The sequence below is a fragment of the Ailuropoda melanoleuca genome, chromosome 2 (assembly GCF_002007445.2).
Source record: "Ailuropoda melanoleuca isolate Jingjing chromosome 2, ASM200744v2, whole genome shotgun sequence".
NCBI lineage: Eukaryota > Metazoa > Chordata > Mammalia > Carnivora > Ursidae > Ailuropoda > Ailuropoda melanoleuca.
The window spans coordinates 171,937,092-171,954,611 of NC_048219.1; the positions used below are offsets into that span (position 1 = coordinate 171,937,092).

General features: G+C 39.2%; 1 protein-coding gene across 21 annotated transcripts in view; it reads left to right on the forward strand.

Annotated features, from left to right (window-relative positions):
• The window catches only part of PIKFYVE (phosphoinositide kinase, FYVE-type zinc finger containing), a 102,520-nt gene that overhangs the window by 38,397 nt on the left and 46,603 nt on the right, over window positions 1-17,520 (forward strand). For all 21 annotated transcript variants that reach the window (XR_004623600.1, XR_004623598.1, XR_004623593.1 and 18 more), the window contains 11 exons: window positions 664-723; window positions 2,485-2,614; window positions 3,026-3,206; window positions 3,839-3,913; window positions 5,916-6,023; window positions 9,726-9,866; window positions 10,521-10,647; window positions 10,929-12,094; window positions 14,013-14,113; window positions 15,479-15,550; window positions 16,188-16,359. Coding sequence is in view for 4 of the 21 variants with exons in the window: in XM_034655075.1 (XP_034510966.1) it covers window positions 664-723; window positions 2,485-2,614; window positions 3,026-3,206; window positions 3,839-3,913; window positions 5,916-6,023; window positions 9,726-9,866; window positions 10,521-10,647; window positions 10,929-12,094; window positions 14,013-14,113; window positions 15,479-15,550; window positions 16,188-16,359 (2,333 nt within the window). In the remaining 17 variants the exon portion in view is untranslated. The remainder of the gene's footprint in view (window positions 1-663; window positions 724-2,484; window positions 2,615-3,025; window positions 3,207-3,838; window positions 3,914-5,915; window positions 6,024-9,725; window positions 9,867-10,520; window positions 10,648-10,928; window positions 12,095-14,012; window positions 14,114-15,478; window positions 15,551-16,187; window positions 16,360-17,520) is intronic.

Sequence of the window (17,520 nt, forward strand, 5' to 3'; positions counted from 1 at the left end):
TTTCACTTGTGAGAAAAGTAATGTTCTAAAAGTTCTAAAAGAACACAGTGTATGTTCAGTTATGGCAACTATTTGGCAGTGTTTGGTTTGCATTTTGAAAAACTGAAACCCTAATTCGAAAGCTCATAAAAATCCTGATGAGTTAAATCTTTATTCCCTGCCAGTGTCACTTCTGTATTAATTTGCTTTATAGCATATAGTCTGAAATTTGAAAAAAAAACCCACCTTATATATTCTTTCAGGTGGCTTCTCTATAAACTGTTTTGTATATAGACAGAGTGATTATTTGTGAAATCATACAGTTACACATGAGAAAAATAGTGTAACTTTTTAGGCTTGTCGTACCTAAATTCCTAAAGATCTCAATTTTCAGAAACTGGTTCAGCTTTGATAAGGGCAAAGCAATCTGTTAAAGATTATCTGACATTACTGCTTCAAGGTTCTGTTGAGTTATTATTCACGTCTGTTACGTTTGGTTTGAAGTGTGTGGAAAAAGTATAAAGATGCAGTTTAGCTTAAAGCTTTCTTCAATTGGCTGGGCTGTGTTGGGTTTAGTGTGAGTAATACTTTGTGTGTAGGTGTGTTCTCTGTGTAATGACGCCGGCATGTTACAGTCATAAGTCTCTCCTTTCCTTCCTCCTCTGCTCTCTCCCTGGTATGCAGAGTATTTGATTTCTGACAATGGAGGACAACAACTCTCAATAAGTGACGCCTTCATCAAAGGTAATTTTATCAAAAGCTGTACGTGGGATAATGTGTCTTGTTTATGAGGGTGTACTTAGGGCCCAGCACATTGATTGGCACCGAGTAGGTACTGAAAATAAATTTGATTATTTTAGTACTATGGGAACACAGTTTTTATATGTATAATAATTCTGAGAATGTTGGGAATGAAGAGTATAAACTTGGACTTGGTTTGAGAGAAGATACCTGATCTGAAAAGCTGTTGTTTAAAAACTTTTAAATAGAATTTAAATGTTATTCTTTGAAAGGTGTAGTTTCTGCTTTCCAAATCATGAATATAATATTAAGTATTGATACACATATCATCAAGGGATTCTCAGACTTGTCAGAAAGCCCCCAGGGAGCTCTCATCCATTTGAGGTTGCTGCCTGCCCTGTGGAATTGGGAAGAGAAATGGGGAGAAGAGATAAAGAGCTAACTTTGCTGATTAATTTCTTGGGGACAAAAGGCAGTATAGAAGAAGACAGCCTTCTCTTACACCTTCCCTACTTAGCTTACTGTGGAGTAAAGACTTACTTAATTAGATCATAACACTCCACAGCTCAGACCTCAGATAAATTCTCATAACTTAGCAGTGTTTCTAAATTTACCTCTGAACATCTGGTTGAACTAGAAGTTTATAGGCCAGCTGTTTACATAATTAAAGTGTACAGTGTTTTGTACCTCCTATCATGGACACATGCTTTACTTTGTAGTGCTGGGCTGTTCAGTTGAAAGTTTTTGTTTCTTTAGTTTGCTTTAAGAGAGGGAAGGATTAGAGAAATTTTGTGAGGATTTCCCACTTTCCATTTATTCAGTCACATTTTTCAGTAATTATATAGTGAACATCCTTTTTGCAAAGTTTTTTTTTTAAGATTTTATTTATTTATTTATTTGAGAGAGAGAGCGAGAGCACACATTACAAAGGGAGAGGGGGAGAGAGAAGCAGACTCCCCACCGAGCAAGGAGCCCGATGTGGGGCTCGATCCCAGGACCCTAGGGTCATGACCTGAGCCAAAGGCAGACCCTTAACCCACTGAACCTCCCAGGCGCCCATCCTTTTTGCAAAGCTTTTGATACAATCTGTTCTTTTGTCTAGATGCATTTTCGTTCTTTTTAAAAACTTAATGATTTTATAAAATTTTAGGTAAATTGTTACTTATCGTGTTTTCTTTATAGTTCATTTTTGGGTCTGATTTGTAAAAGTTTTGCTTAAAAAAAGGCCTTTGTTCTAACATCGAGAAGGAAACACTATAAAGAATTGTCCGAATAGACTGTCTACACTGTCCTGTACTGGTTGAGACGTATCAGGGCTGAGCTTTTCTTTTTAAAGTTCAGCACCCACACTATCACATATCGTTCTGCCAGCATTCAGAATTCTTTTGAATGCAGTTTTTAGTTTGTGATTTTACAGGGAAAGGCAGCCCCCTTCTTTTTTAATGTTCCCAGTAAAATAAAAGGACTGTTAAAATCTTTTTTGTTTTTCAGAAGCCGTATTTATAATTATTGGCTTGAGAGTCCTAGGCACTTATGTAAATTTGCTTTTCACTGTTCTGTCTCTGATTTTGCCTGTTGTGAGTATTGATGATCAAACTCACGCTTAATTTTTTCATGTATTTACACATATCCTTGCCTTTTTACACCAGCAATTTGAATTGGCTGAGTTTAAGAACTTAAAAAGATAAATTGGTACTTTCTTAATCTATTAAGTACATGGCATAAAACATAACAGTAAAGTACGATTTCTTATTTTACACTTAGAATCCTTATTTAATCGTCGAGTTGAGGAGAAATCCAAAGAGCTGCCTTTCACACCTTTGGGCTGGCATCATAACAACCTGGAGCTGCTGAGGGAGGAGAATGGAGAAAAACAAGCCATGGAGAGGTTGCTGTAAGGCAGTGAGCTTTTCGATGTTAATTTTCCAGTTTTACAATTTTCAGTGACTTGTTGGGTATATGCGTAGTTGTTCTTCCTCATAAAGTCAAAATTCCTAAGATAACTTAGGAAGTAAGGCCTGTTCTGATGAAATTTCTTATAAAACAAGAGTCCTAGACTGTGATTGTCTGTCCCACCTGTAATTTATATGTTAAAGTTTCGTTGAATTAAAGGGGTTATCTTAAAGATTTCATTCATGTGCAAAATCATTAAGGTACAGATGAAATAAGATTGGCTCAAGAAGATCTTGTCATTGAGCCATAATTCATATGCTTACTTCTTTGTAGACTGCTTATGGCATCTTCAGAATTACTGTTTCTGGCAGTGTTAACTATGCCAACTTCTTTCTGGTGACGTCTTTTATAGTTCGGCTAATCATAACCACATGATGGCACTACTCCAGCAGTTGCTCCACAGTGAGTCATTGTCACCATCTTGGAGGGACATCATTGTATCACTGGTCTGCCAGGTTGTTCAGACAGTCCGACCTGATGTCAAGAACCGGGACGACGACATGGATATCCGTCAGTTCGTCCATATTAAGAAAGTGAGCTCTGCTAATGCTTTTCTAATGCTTGGGACTGATGGGGTGGGTCTGGTAGTAATTTGTCTCTTAATGGAAATCTAACAGGGGTTCTAAGTAAGAAGGGGGAGGTTTTTCTGTCTGCTGTTTGTTAGCAGTGCACTTACAGGTCATAGAAGCCACTCATAGGAAGTGAGAGGGGAATGGAAGGGGGTGAGTGGGGCATGGAGTTGGGAAACCAAGCAAATGTGGTTTCTTCCTTTTTTGCTTCCTTTTTCTTGGCACATCATCTATGAGAAGACCTCTTCCCACAGATTACTGTGACTCTTAGGAAAAGCAGTGGGTAACTGCCTTATTTAGATAGTGGAGTCCCATATGTATTTTTTGCCTATGACATTTGATTTAGTAATGGTTTTAATTGTCAATTTGTTCAGTCATATGGGTATTTTAGAGTACCAGATAAGACCGTAGAGAGTGGGAGGTGGGAAAATAGTCATGCTAGATGTCATTAATTATTGGTTGAAAGGAAGAACTATATCCTGTAACTTTCTGTTCTAATTTAATAGTTTAAATTAAAAACAGAAATAAATGATAGCATCCATCTGACTGGATCCTAATAATATATTTCACTGAGTTTTGTTTTCTTATTTCATTAGATTCCAGGTGGAAAGAAGTTTGATTCTGTGGTTGTCAATGGGTTTGTTTGTACGAAAAATATTGCACATAAAAAGGTAATGTGATCTCTTCAACCGCGAAGTTCAGTAAACTATGACTGTGTACCAAGCCAACAAGTTTGGGTACCGTAATCATAGGAGAGAAGGAGAATGGATATCAAGGAGCAATTAGTACTGTCTGCTATAAGGGTGAAATTTTGGAGGTTCGGGTAAGGTCTTCAGAGCTGATGATGATTAGGATTTGGATAATAGGAATTCATGAGACAAGAGAAGGAAGGAAGAGGATGGGCCAGGCTTCCAGACCAACAGAGTGATAGGGTACTGGTATCATTTCTCCCTTGACCTGCCACATCTTAGGGAGACAGGTTTCTCTAATAGACTGAGTCCTTCCAGAGGCCTAGCATTTTAAAACTTTGTTCTCTCTTCTACGGCTGAGCTGCAGAACTATCACTGGTGTTCTGTTATCCTTCTCACCTTCTATCTTTGCCTTCAGTCCTGAGGCCTCTTTCTAGCACTAGCACAAAGGAATGGGGTGAAATAACCTGGTGTATTAAGGAATCTCTGAGATCCTAATGTGCAAGATGAGAAAGGAGATAAGGCTGGAGGAAGCAGGCAAGGGGCTTTGTATCCCACTACGGGTCTTGAACTTTATTCTGAAGGCCACTGATTCTCAAAGTGCATGGTACATCAGGGTCCCCTGTGGACCTTGTTAAATATGTAGATTTCTAAGCCCAACCCCTAGAAATTCTCATTCAGTATAAGGGAGTGGGAGTGTGGGACTAAGGGAAAGGTGGGGCTGCTTTTAAAGTAGGCACTGCATGTGTTTCCAGTGTCAGTGGTTGGTCCTCACGTTTTGAAAAACCATCAGGCTTAGCAGTGCTCTCAAACTTGCTGTGCTTCCGAATCACTCCGGGGTGGAACCTACTGCAAATAGAGACACCCTGACCCCCACCTCTGGGGATACTGATTTGGTTACAGTGAGAGCTCAGGTAGATTTCTAGCCTGAGCAGCTTGGTGGGGTGGGTGAACTACAGTCCTGTTTTCACTCTTTTCTAAGCAGAGACTAATTCATTTTTTTGTAAGGCACGAAGCCTCCCGAAAATTGTTAGTGACCATAGATAAATAAAACTAGGCTTAGATTTGATCCAATGTCAGTGTTTCTACATAGAGTCTTATTAAAACGGACACATTACCCATCAAAGTATTAATTTAAGCCAAATTAAATGATCTCTGTTGAATTAAGAGGAAAGTAAGTTGAGCTTATCTTCAGAATTGAAAATTGTATGTGGGAGTGGTAGAAACATATGCGTGACTGACTGTCTTGCTCCACTGACCATATTTAGAGATAGTTTTTAATTTGCAGTTGCTAAAAAAAAAAAAAATCCCTAAATGCATTTCCCCAACTGACGCGTTCACTGTTCTAAGACCATGTGCCAGTTCGGAGTGTATAAGCACAGTCCATCTGAAACCTCCAGTGTGGGCCTGGGCTGCTGGGCCTGGGTCTTTAGTTGCATGGTTGGGGGTATTGTTTGAGTCTGCGCTTCTGGATACACTTTAAGGTTTTCCGTTTTGACTTCTTGTTACCCAGTTTGGCTTGCCAATTTCTGACTGCTTGGAATCTCTTCAGGAGGTGTTTTAATTCTTTTCTCCCTCCTTTGTCCTTCTTAGAAAGGTTAAATCATGCTTTCAAAGTTGCTGATCTCTATGTGTTCGTGAGGTGTTCTGTCTTTAAGCCCCTCTCCTCCATACCCAGGGCTTGATACCTTTTCTTGCAATATTAGAAAAAAAAAAACTTTTAAAGAGTGTAGAGGATTAGGTTAAAATAGAATCAGTGAAACAAAGCCAATTTTTGAGGAAGTCTGCATTTCTCTGAGCAATTTGTTTTGAAAAAATATGTAAGAGAATACCACAAAAGAACTAAATGAGAGTATTTTGATACAAATATAAAGAGATAGTCTATTTAGGAGGAATTATAAACAGTATGACTTTAAAGATACGATTAGAAAAGGTCTATAAAGTGCAAACTTTAAAAGCTTTTAACAAATTTCATGTTTTGTAGATGAATTCTTGTATTAAAAATCCCAAAATTCTTCTGTTGAAGTGTTCGATTGAGTATCTCTACAGAGAAGAAACTAAATTTACTTGCATTGATCCTATTGTGCTTCAGGTAAGAACTTCTTACTGAAACAACGATCTGGAGGGATCTTCGTGTACTATAGTGCTTGGGAACTCTTACAACTCATTCCAACTGATTAATTTGGCAGGCAAAGAAACTTGATCACTTTTGTTTCATTTAAAAAATTTATTATAGGGGCACCTGGGTGGCGCAGCCGTTAAGCGTCTGCCTTCGGCTCAGGGCGTGATCCCGGCGTTATGGGATCAAGCCCCACATCAGGCTCCTCCGCTATGAGCCTGCTTCTTCCTCTCCCACTCCCCCTGCTTGTGTTCCCTCTCTCACTGGCTGTCTCTGTCAAATAAATAAAATCTTTAAAAAAAATTTTATTAAAAAAGACATTTTTTATATATTACTTTGGAAGCTTACCAAAACCTCTGTCATTCCTTATTTTAGAGTTTCAGAGTTGTTAAAGGGAACATATGACTTTTGGGGAATATATGGAAGAAAAAGTGAAACTCTAAATTCTGGCCTCTCTGTTCGCTTGGGTTATTGATTTACTTTAAGGATTTTTCTAACTGATCAGATTCCCAGTGGCAATACCTAGTTTTTAATATAGTCTGTCCTACTAAAACACATGTTTCTGGAATACCAGTTGCCTTTTACACGGTTGGTAAGGGGGAATAACATCAGATGGAAGTTGTGTTGGTTTCTGGGTGTTTTTTCTTAACTAAGGGGACCCAGACCAGCTTCAGAGGATTATAACCCTCAACTGGAAAGAAGAATCCACCTCAGCTCAGCTGCTACACAGGCAGGAACCCTTTTGGCTCTATTTTAAGAAACTAAATGTGCTCCCCTTGAAGGGCTCTCCCTCAGAGAGATGCACCCCCAGCCCTGCCTGGATGCCTCTCAATGGCTCCGCCGCTCAGAGCTCCATTTCTAGTTGTACTGTTGTAGTTGCTTTCATACATTTTAAATTTCCCTTGAGGCAGCCTCCAGCTGTGCTGAGCTACCTGTCTGGGCTGTCCCAAGTTCTCTCTTAGGGTACTGATTATTATTTTTGTTAGTGCGCTGGGTATGAAGTTGCATCGGCTTAAAAAGTTTTTTTTGCCCCAACTCCTTTTCTTCCATAAACACTACTAATTTTCATTTGCAGTTGTTCAAAATGGGAAGTTTTCAGGAATGTGTCTATCGTATTATAGCAGAAACGCTTATATTCAATTCCAGAAATATTTGGGAAGAGCATTACTTGAAAATCCATAGGTGATAGGCGCGTTTTTCCTAGAGTAGTAGGAGCACTTTTGTACTGAATTCATGAACACCAACAGAAGAAGCTTAGTTGTGGTTTGTGGAATTCTACTCTATTGCTTAATGACTCTGTAGCTTGGGGCTGTGTCCTCTTTGGAATTAAGCTATGTATAAGTAAAGATCAGGTTTTGACTACTCATTACCATCCCTGCTAGCTCTGAATTACTATGACTTCTCAGTGGTGAACTGAGATAAGGAATAGGGAAGAACACAATTGTTGTTCTTGGAATCTCAGATTCTTTGATGCTGGGAGTTTTCTTGATCTCACCAAAGGTGTCAGTGTAAGACTTTTATAGGATTAGATCACAACTATGTTGATTATAAGGCTTTTCCTGATTGCATTTGTTAAAATGTATAAAATTGGATGAACTGGGTAACTGAAATCCACAGATCAGTGTTTACAGAAAAGTATACTTAAATTTATCCACTCTATTTTAAATCCATTCTTGCAATTAGGTTAGCAGACTGAAGTCTGTTTGTGTTAGAGAAATATGCTCTGAGCAAACATGTATTTAAGAAACATGATTTAATTCACATATAACCTAAAACATCTTGTTTTTGCTCTGAGATGTTGTTTATTATACCTTCAACACCTGCCCTATAAAAGTTTTTAGTTTGAATTGATAGAAAGTATCAGCTGATTTTTTTTCTCTCTTTCTCTCTCTTTTTATTTTTTTGGTCCACTCAGTGTGGAATAACCAAAGAAGAAGCAGAAATTTTGGTAGATACAGGCACACCTCAGAGAGATTGCAGGTTTGGTTCCAGACCACTGCAGTAAAGCCATCAAATGTATTGCAACAAAGCCCATCAAATGACTTGTTTGGTCTCTTAGTGCATATAGAAGTTATGTTTACACTATACTGTAGTCTAATAAGTATGCAAATAGCGTTATATCTAAAAAAAATGTGCGTGTGTGTGTATGTGTGTGTGTATACATCTATATATACACACCTTAATTTAGGAACACTTCATTGCTAAAAAGTACTAGCCATCATCTAAGCTTCCAGGGGGTTGTTCATAACATAATCTGATTACAGATTACCATAACAAATATAATTATAATGGAAAAGTATAAAAAGCTCTGAGAATTACGAAAATATGACACAGATACAAAGTTGAGCAAATGCTGTTGGAAAAATGGTGCCAGTAGACCAGTTTGACACAGGGTCGCCACAGACCTTCAGTTTGTAAGAGATGCAGTATCTGCAAGGCACGGTAGAGTAAAACGCAATAAGCAGAGCTTGCCGGAATCAGGAGGAGGAGGAGAAGCAAAGAGCAAGGAGATAACAGCCGGTGTCATCACAGAGTTTTCACAGAGCTGACACTGCTCCGCTCCGTGCTCATTGCCTACTCCCCGATCTTCTGTCCGTTCTGGGCCTGGCCCAGGCCTCCTTTGGAACAGGGTGCTTCGTGTACAGTCATGGCAGTTGACTACAGTTGGGATTGAGAGGAAGTGTATTTGCCATTCCTGTGCCAAAGCCCAGAAATTTAAAAAAAATCTAGTTATACTTTCGAAGCTGCACAAATAAAATCATTTAAAATGCTGTTACATTATCATTTAGTAAGTAGAGTAGGAAATTAACACATTTCAAGGGGAAAAAATCCGTTTTGTTAATACGAGAGATTTCAAAAATGTCCGGTTTCTGTCAGTAAAACAGAGAAAGGTAGAGCTGTCCTCCGCCATGGCAGGTTCACCGCAGGAATAGGCTCATCCGTGGCTGCTGGCGCTCACCGTGAATATAGACCTGCTCAGAACACACTTTGGGCACGTGGAGCAGAAGTGACAGACGTGCTCACATGGTCAGGTGTCTCCTGTGTGGAGCCCAGAAATTTGATGAAACAGTGATTTGTATTGTTTTAATTCTGGTCGTTACTTAACGATATTCATTTGCTTTGAAAATAAGCCTTTGTCAAGCAATTGCATTAAGCGTGATGTTTTAGATCTTCAGCTGTTCTGGGTAGAATATGATCTGCTGGGAGAGTGAAATGAGGAAGAAGCTGAAATAGCATCTTTAGGGAGTTATTTATTCAGGTACCCAAAGAAGAGCTACTGTGGTTAATTTCAGAACATAAGGGGGGTATCTATAATTAAAGATTAGAAATTGCTTTCAATGGGGAGTTACGAGGTTAGTTCTTTCTATTCTTTTTCTTTTTTTTTTAAACCTCTGAGAGTGAGCTAATTGGATTCTTGGCTTTCATATTGTAAGTTACTAAGAACTGAAAATCCTTCAAAGTAAGATTAGTGAGTCAGAAAATAGAGTTTCTCCGGAAACTTTTTAGCATAACCAACAGTTCAGAATTATGAATAATACTGTCGGTTGTGTTTGAAGCAACTTGCTTATGGACTTATTTGTGGATGAAGAGAACTTAGGCTTAGATTTATATTAACAAACTGTCTCTAGATCTTGAATTGTACCAGGTATAATAGTTTTGATGTTTTTTCCTCAGGAAAGGGAATTCTTGAAGAATTATGTTCAGCGAATAGTTGATGTTCGACCCACGTTGGTTCTCGTTGAAAAAACAGTATCTCGGATTGCCCAAGACATGTTACTAGAACATGGCATTACTTTGGTCATTAATGTAAAATCAGTGAGTGTTCTTCTTTTTCTATTTTTATATCCTTTTTTTAAATCTCAGTTTTTAAATTTATATGTATGCACGATTGATATGCAGGGATCTTCCATTATCTATTTGCTGTTCCATATATTGAAAGTAGGACAGTAGGCACAACAGCCATTTCATTATTTGAAAACCTCAGGCTGGAAGAAAGTGTAATTAATTATATAGTGCTCATTATAGTTGTTTACAAGACCAAAGGTGTAATAGAAATTATTTAATAAGTAGTCCTTGTTGAGCTTTCATTTTGTTTGGGGAATTGTACAAGTAGAAAATTTTCTCTCTCTTGAAAAGTTACCCTCTTCAGAGTAGAGGCCAACTGTAGGAAATTTTCCTCCTTCCAGTAGCCTGTGCCAATGCATGATGCTTAAATACCTTTTGATAATGTTATTAATATGAATCTGGTTTGTTTTCATGGGCACATATTGATCACTAAGCAACTACTTGTAGTCTAATATAGAATCAAAAAAATTTGTTATATAATTAAAATTAAGGGAATTGTATAATTATATAATTAAAATTAAGGAAATTGTGAGGTTTATTTCTAAGTTTTTATCTTCCAGAAAAAATTTAGTGAGAATTTTATTCTTCTCTGATTTTGTAATGTAATGTTTTTCTGTGTTCTAGCAAGTTTTAGAACGCATCAGCCGGATGACACAAGGTGATTTAGTAATGTCAATGGACCAGCTGCTTACAAAACCCCATCTGGGCACCTGTCACAAATTTTATATGCAGATGTTTCAGATACCTAGTGGTGAGTGATCTTTAGCATAGATTCGCCTGGGACTGAGGACAAGAGGAAATGAGTAAACTCATCAGTACTACAATGTTTACTTTGTCCTACTACTATCTAATATCTGTTAATAATACCTAGTTATAATACTGGTATCTGTGAGCAGTGGTTAGATGAGAATTGGCAACTGTGGTCTTACTTAAAAGGTTTTTCTCTTATAGAGGTTGAGATAATGAATTAATTCTCTCTGGTCTTACAGATTGCCACCTGAGTCATCTTAAACTTTTTGTGTTTGTTTGTAGAGCAAACCAAAACGCTGATGTTTTTTGAAGGCTGTCCACAGCACCTGGGGTGCACAATCAAGCTCAGAGGAGGCTCAGATTATGAGCTGGCTCGAGTTAAGGAAATCCTAATATTTATGATCTGTGTAGCTTATCATTCTCAACTAGAAATCTCCTTCCTCATGGATGAATTTGCCATGCCTCCTACGTTAACACAAAACCCTTCCTTCCATTCTCTGCTTGAGGGGCGGGAGGAAGACGGGGCAGCACAGGAGCCATTCAGCGGAAGCCTCCTCCCCCGGGAGCCTGACTTCCCCCCAGAGCTTCTGCCCTCCGAGGATGGCAGCCTGCTAGAATCAAGGACTGTGTTTGAGAAGGGGGACCAGGAAAATAAAAGCGTCTCACAGGATGTTGGGTCTTTGAAGCAGCCGGAGTATGCCACAGCCACAGCCGCTTGCGCGGCAGGTATCCCCTGCGCGCTCTTTCCCTCGGTCCCGGAATCGCTGTTGCCGCTGCACGTGGACGACCCACGGGATGCCATGGGCACAGAGCATCTGGAGCCCTTGCAGCTCGCCGACGAGCTACAGTATCCCAAAGGCCAGATGAGAGCCTTTCGAGACCCTTTGCAGGACGACACTGGATTGTATGTTACTGAGGAGGTTACCTCTTCTGAGGATAAACGGAAGACTTATTCTTTGGCCTTTAAACAGGAGTTGAAAGACGTGATCCTCTGTATCTCCCCAGTAATCACATTCCGGGAGCCCTTCCTTCTGACTGAAAAGGGGATGAGATGCTCCACCCGAGATTATTTCGCAGAGCAGGTTTACTGGTCTCCTCTCCTCAACAAAGAGTTCAAAGAAATGGAGAGCAGACGGAAGAAGCAGCTGCTTAGGGATCTGTCTGGCCTTCAGGGCATGAATGGAAGTATTCAGGCCAAGTCCATTCAAGTCTTGCCCTCGCACGAGCTAGTGAGCACTAGAATTGCTGAGCATCTTGGGGATAGCCAGAGCTTGGGGAGAATGCTGGCTGACTATCGGGCCAGAGGAGGAAGAATTCAGCAAAAAAACGCAGACCCTTTTGCTCATTCAAAGGAAGCACCTGGCACGGCAGGCGGCAGATCAGGAAGCAAAATGGAGGCGGATGAAGAGAAAGGGTTAATTCCGAATGATGCGGTGTGGTCCACAAAGGTGAGGCAGATCACTTTGTGTGCACATTCAGAATGTGTTGAAAAACTGTGCTGTGGCATGTTTACAAAAAAAAAAAAAACCCACAAATATGACAGATTGCCTATAGATTTAGTAAATATTTCTTCCTAAATTTTTTTTTTTTTTTTTGCCTTGAGTCTGTTGGCTTAGGTATTGCTTTAAGTATGAAGTAGGAGTATCAAGTCATGAAACTGGGTTTTGAACTTTTCACGCTGACCTCATAGTTCAAGTATAGGAAGAGCTTTGGGGTAGGGGGAAGGGTGGAACTAAGTAAAATTTGTGGCAGGCTGACTTGGGTGTGGTGTGTTGCATCCTCGATCCTTTTAATGCTTGTGAGAGTGAGCGAGACGGAAGTTTCCTACAGAAAATGATGTGTTTTTAGAAAATGTTAGATTATTTAGCATAAAACACTTCCTGTTATTTAAGTATGATAGTGCCCTTATTCTTTTTAAAAAGAAGTTGAGGGGAAATTAAGGAAGATTTGCTCATGGACATGTTATTAATAGTGTTTGTAATAAAACTAATGAAAAATTCCTTTTCCAAATGAGGATATGAAATTGTTTAATAGAACAAATAAAAAGTTGCCTAATTTCACCGAGAGTTGGGGAAGTGCTAAATAATAACGGGAAACTGTTTTCTGTGTGGTACACTAGTGTTTGTGAGATTGGCAAAAAAGGAAAGTGATAAGAGCCATAGTTAATGCGCTGTGGAAAAATACCTATAATAAATTGTATGTAAATTTGTGTTTATATACATTTATGTAAATTTATAGAAAGTTATAGGGAGATCTGTTTTAGTTTCCATGTACAGCTATATACCTATGGTCCAGGATTCCAATCTTTTATAACCTATTCTGTGGAAATAAGTAAGCATTTTATATAAGGATGCTTACATTTTGTAGGAATATATGTACAAGGATATTTGCTGAAGCCTTGTTTCTAGTTGTTTGTAGTAAAAAGGATGAGTTAGATCTCACTGAATAACCCAGATAGAGCCCATGGTAGATTTTCAAGTGTTAAAAAGCAAGTAGTGTTGTATGAAGCATCGCCTCATATGTATAAAAACAGAATCACCTGTGTATTGATATGTGGGTGTTTTTGTGTGTAAATGCCTGTGAAGTCTCAAAAAGAATGCATGGTTTTTAACCCCAGAGTCAAGGTTATCATTTTGGGAGGTGGGGTAGCGTCAAAGGAGGAGAGGCTTTATGTATTTCTTGAACTTCTTCACATACCTCTGTACTGTCTGATTTTCAAAGAGAACAAATATTGCCTTTGTAATGATCAAGAACAGGTCTAAAGTACAAGTAAATAAGTACCTGAGAACTTAGATTTCTCAGGTCGATGTTATATCCAGTCATCAGTTCAGACTGTTGCATATGGATCTAGTTTGTTAACTACTTCCAAAATAATTTAATGCGGTTTTATAAGTAATAAAGAGTATTTAGGAAAACAAGCTATTTATTTATTTTTTAAGATTTTATTTATTTATTTGACAGAGAGAGAGACAGCCAGCAAGAGGGAACACAAGCAGGGGGAGTGGGAGAGGAAGAAGCAGGCTCCCAGTGGAGGAGCCCAATGTGGGGCTCGATCCCAGGACTCCGGGATCATGCCCTGAGCTGAAGGCAGACACTTAACGACTGAGCCACCCAGGCACTCTGGAAAACAAGCTATTTAGACATCTGTTTGTACTTTTAAGTTAAACGTTTTGGATTGTTTTGTCTCAGAAGTGAACTGCTCCTCTTCCTTACATTTAGTTTCTGGCAGTTTTCAGTCTTCACTGAAACCCTTCCGGTGATGACGGGAGGCCTCACACATCAAGGGGATGTGTTCGCTGTTAGAGGCGCGCATTGGGGTGGGCGTGTGCTTCCGCTTCTGGGTGCTCCTCCACTCCTTCTCCTTAGGTGGACTGTCTGAACCCTGTGAACCACCAGCGGCTGTGCGTGCTCTTCAGCAGCTCTTCGGCCCAGTCCAGCAACGCCCCCAGCGCCTGCGTCAGCCCTTGGTAGGATTCTTTTCCTCTTGCACCATTGCACTGTATTTAACAACAGAATTCCAGCCACTTAAAAAAAAAAATTCAGCCATTAGGATCCGTTTTTAGGTACATGGCATGCTGCTGGTTGTATATGAATTGATAGAACTTCTAAACTTGTGAACTAAATATGAGATTTGTATTTGTTCATGGGTAAGAAGTAAATGAGAAGTATCTTGAGTAAGAGTGAAAAGGATGTGAAGGATGGTAGGGAAATTTGTACTTATAAAAGTGAGNGTTGATACAAAAAAGATATTTTTTTTTTTTTTTTTTTTTTTTTTTTTTTTAAGATTTTTTAGTTTTAAGTAATCCCAGCACCCAACGTGGGGCTCGAACTTACAATCTCAGAGATCGGGAGTTTCACGCTCCACCAACTGAGCCAGCCAGGCGCCCCCATAGAAGCTAGGTTTAAGCATTTTGATGATAATGTATAATTTAGGCAGGTTTTCCGTAAGGCATCATTTTCATAAAAGCAGTGAGCCTTTGGCCTTATTAACGGGTTTTATCCTAGAACTTAATTGTAAGTAGATTGATAGGAAAACATTTTATAATGTTATAAATTATTTGTTTAAAATGATAAAATAGTCACAAAAGACTACTTATTACATAGTTTATCTTTAGTTTTAAAAGTACTATGTGCTTTAATTTTAAAAGCTTGTTTTTGGAGTGCTGTGTCCATGACAGAATGTATTCTGTATTTTAATTTTGGACTCCAGAAACACTTATTTCTACCAGTGAGATCGGGGATTCTTCTAGTGTCCATATAGCTCTAGCAGACTGACTTGGGGATGAGGAACCCATAGGAGTTTTCTGTGGGAGTTTATGGACTCCTTAGGTCAGGGCTTGAATAAGGTGTGGGTTACAACAGGGCTATAGCTGAATTCTCTTATTTGTGGGCATTCATAAGATAGGCATAATGTCAGGAATTGGCTCTCCTGGAAGAATGTGAACTGCTGTTCTCCATGCTCAGTAAAGGTAGGGACCAGAGACAGGAGTTCCATTTTATGGCGATAGAACATAAAGGCTTTGTAAAGGAAACTTTTACCTCTTCCTAGCTCACATCTGTTTACTCATTTATTATTATTGTTTATGCATCTTGATGTAGTTTGATAAGATACTAATGGACTGGGAGTGGATAAGGAGCTATAGTGTGGCTAGTCCAAACCTCTTTTATCTGATGAGGTTAACTCTGTTGTATAAGAACAACACAATATTACCTGCTTTAATACACTACATTATAGGCATGTCTAACAGGTAGTCATTTCGTAGTCTCATGAAGTGTCTTAGCTATGTGGTAATTCTTATGATGTGTTCCTAAGAAATGTTGTCTTCTTTTAGGATTGTAACAATGGAATTTTATGGAAAGAATGATCTTACATTAGGAATATTTTTAGAGAGATACTGTTTCAGGTAAGAACAAATTTTCTCCTTATGTTCCATGTATGCTTTTCTGATGCCCAGAGTTTCCACCTAAGACATAAGCATGACTTGGAGTATTATGTGGCCTTCTTTATGATACCACATGTCAGAGCATACCATACAAAGAAGTAATTAATTTCATATTCAACCCTGGAATGTCTTATCTAGTTCATTCCTCAGACCTTTTTTTAGGATGTGTGCCTTTACAGTGATTGAAATGAGAGGCTGGAGAAACAGAGAGATCAGCTAGACCTTGGCTTAAGTCTTAGTGCTATCCCCTGCCGTTTACGAGACAAAGAGCAAGTAATTTTTAGCAGCCCCCTATACAGGGAATAACAAGCTCCAGGAGTATCATGGACTTCCATAGGTAAAATGAATTGATGTTTTCAAAATGCTAAGCAAATAGAAGGTGCTTAGGAAGTGGAAACTATCACTGAGCTGTAGGGGGAGACAGGATGCTCAGCTTTGGCTGTGAGCAGTGCGAGTGGCACTCTGCACCGATTGTCACCCATCATCATTGCTCTAGAGAGGCTACTGCACTTTCTGGACAGTGGTTCTCATTAGCCAGTATTCATTCTACATTACTTCCAGTTTCATGGTTAATGTGAGGACCTTCTTTTTGTCAAAGGCCTTCTTATCAGTGTCCTAGCATGTTCTGTGATACCCCCATGGTGCATCATATTCGGCGCTTTGTCCATGGCCAAGGCTGTGTGCAGATAATCTTGAAGGAGTTGGATTCTCCAGTGCCTGGATATCAACATACAATTCTTACCTATTCCTGGTGCAGAATCTGCAAACAGGTAAGTGTGCCCTGTTACCATATTATTTCATACAACATCATTTATTTATTTGTATAGTTCTTTTTGGAGGGGGTGGTCTGTGTTATTTTGTATTTATTTGTCATTGGGCTGTTATTTATTTTACCTTCCAGGGCTGGGTATTGCATTTAGTGTTTGTTTCTTGAAGGTTCCATTTTAGAATTTATCAGTCTTTAGGTAAAATATAGATACCTTGTTTAGTGAAATTGTGGAGATTGTATCTTGACAATTCTCAGTTACGTTTATTCAGCAAACACTTACTTAGCACCATCTGTGTGCGGGGGACTGTGTGAGGGCCTGGGCATAGCTCTTGTCCTTTAGCGGGGGAGACAGACTTGTAGGTGGGGACTGTGTGAGGGCCTGGGCATAGCTCTTGTCCTTTAGCGGGGGAGACAGACTTGTAGCACAGTGATGATAGTACGCGAGGATGTTTGTGTCTGGCTGAGCTTATGTCAACATTCCTATCTTTAGAGATACAGCTGAGACCGTGTTTAAATTGATCTCTTAAGAAAAAGACCATGTGTTTTATTTCTTGTGTGTGCTTTTTTCACTCTGGAGGAAGTACTTGGTGGACAGTATTATGCTTTTAATATTTACTTTTTATCCAAATTGTTTGCAGTGAACATATGCCAAGTTTAATAACTTCATTCGCCTATTTTGGAGTGTGCTTTTGGAAGGCAGATTCTCATATTTGCCTAATTATATGTAATTCTCATATTACAGATAAAATAATAGTGTGACCTGTATCAATGTTAGTGGTTGAGGAAGGCAAAATCAAAGTCTGTTCGTCCTGCAGTAGCAAGCATACAGCTATGAAATAATTTCTTTTAACTATCTGTCTTTTTTTTTTTTTTAAAGATTTTATTTATTTATTTGACAGAGATAGAGACAGCCAGCGAGAGAGGGAACACAAGCAGGGGGAGTGGGAGAGGAAGAAGCAGGCTCATAGCAGAGGAGCCTGATGTGGGGCTCGATCCTAGAACTCCGGGATCATGCCCTGAGCTGAAGGCAGATGCTTAACCGCTGTGCCACCCAGGCGCCCCTATCTGTCTTTTTATACTTGTTCTTATAGGCCTTTTGTTCCTATCAGACAGAGGATTAATATTTTGTTGTGGAATATGTGAACTTCTGCAGATCGAGCAG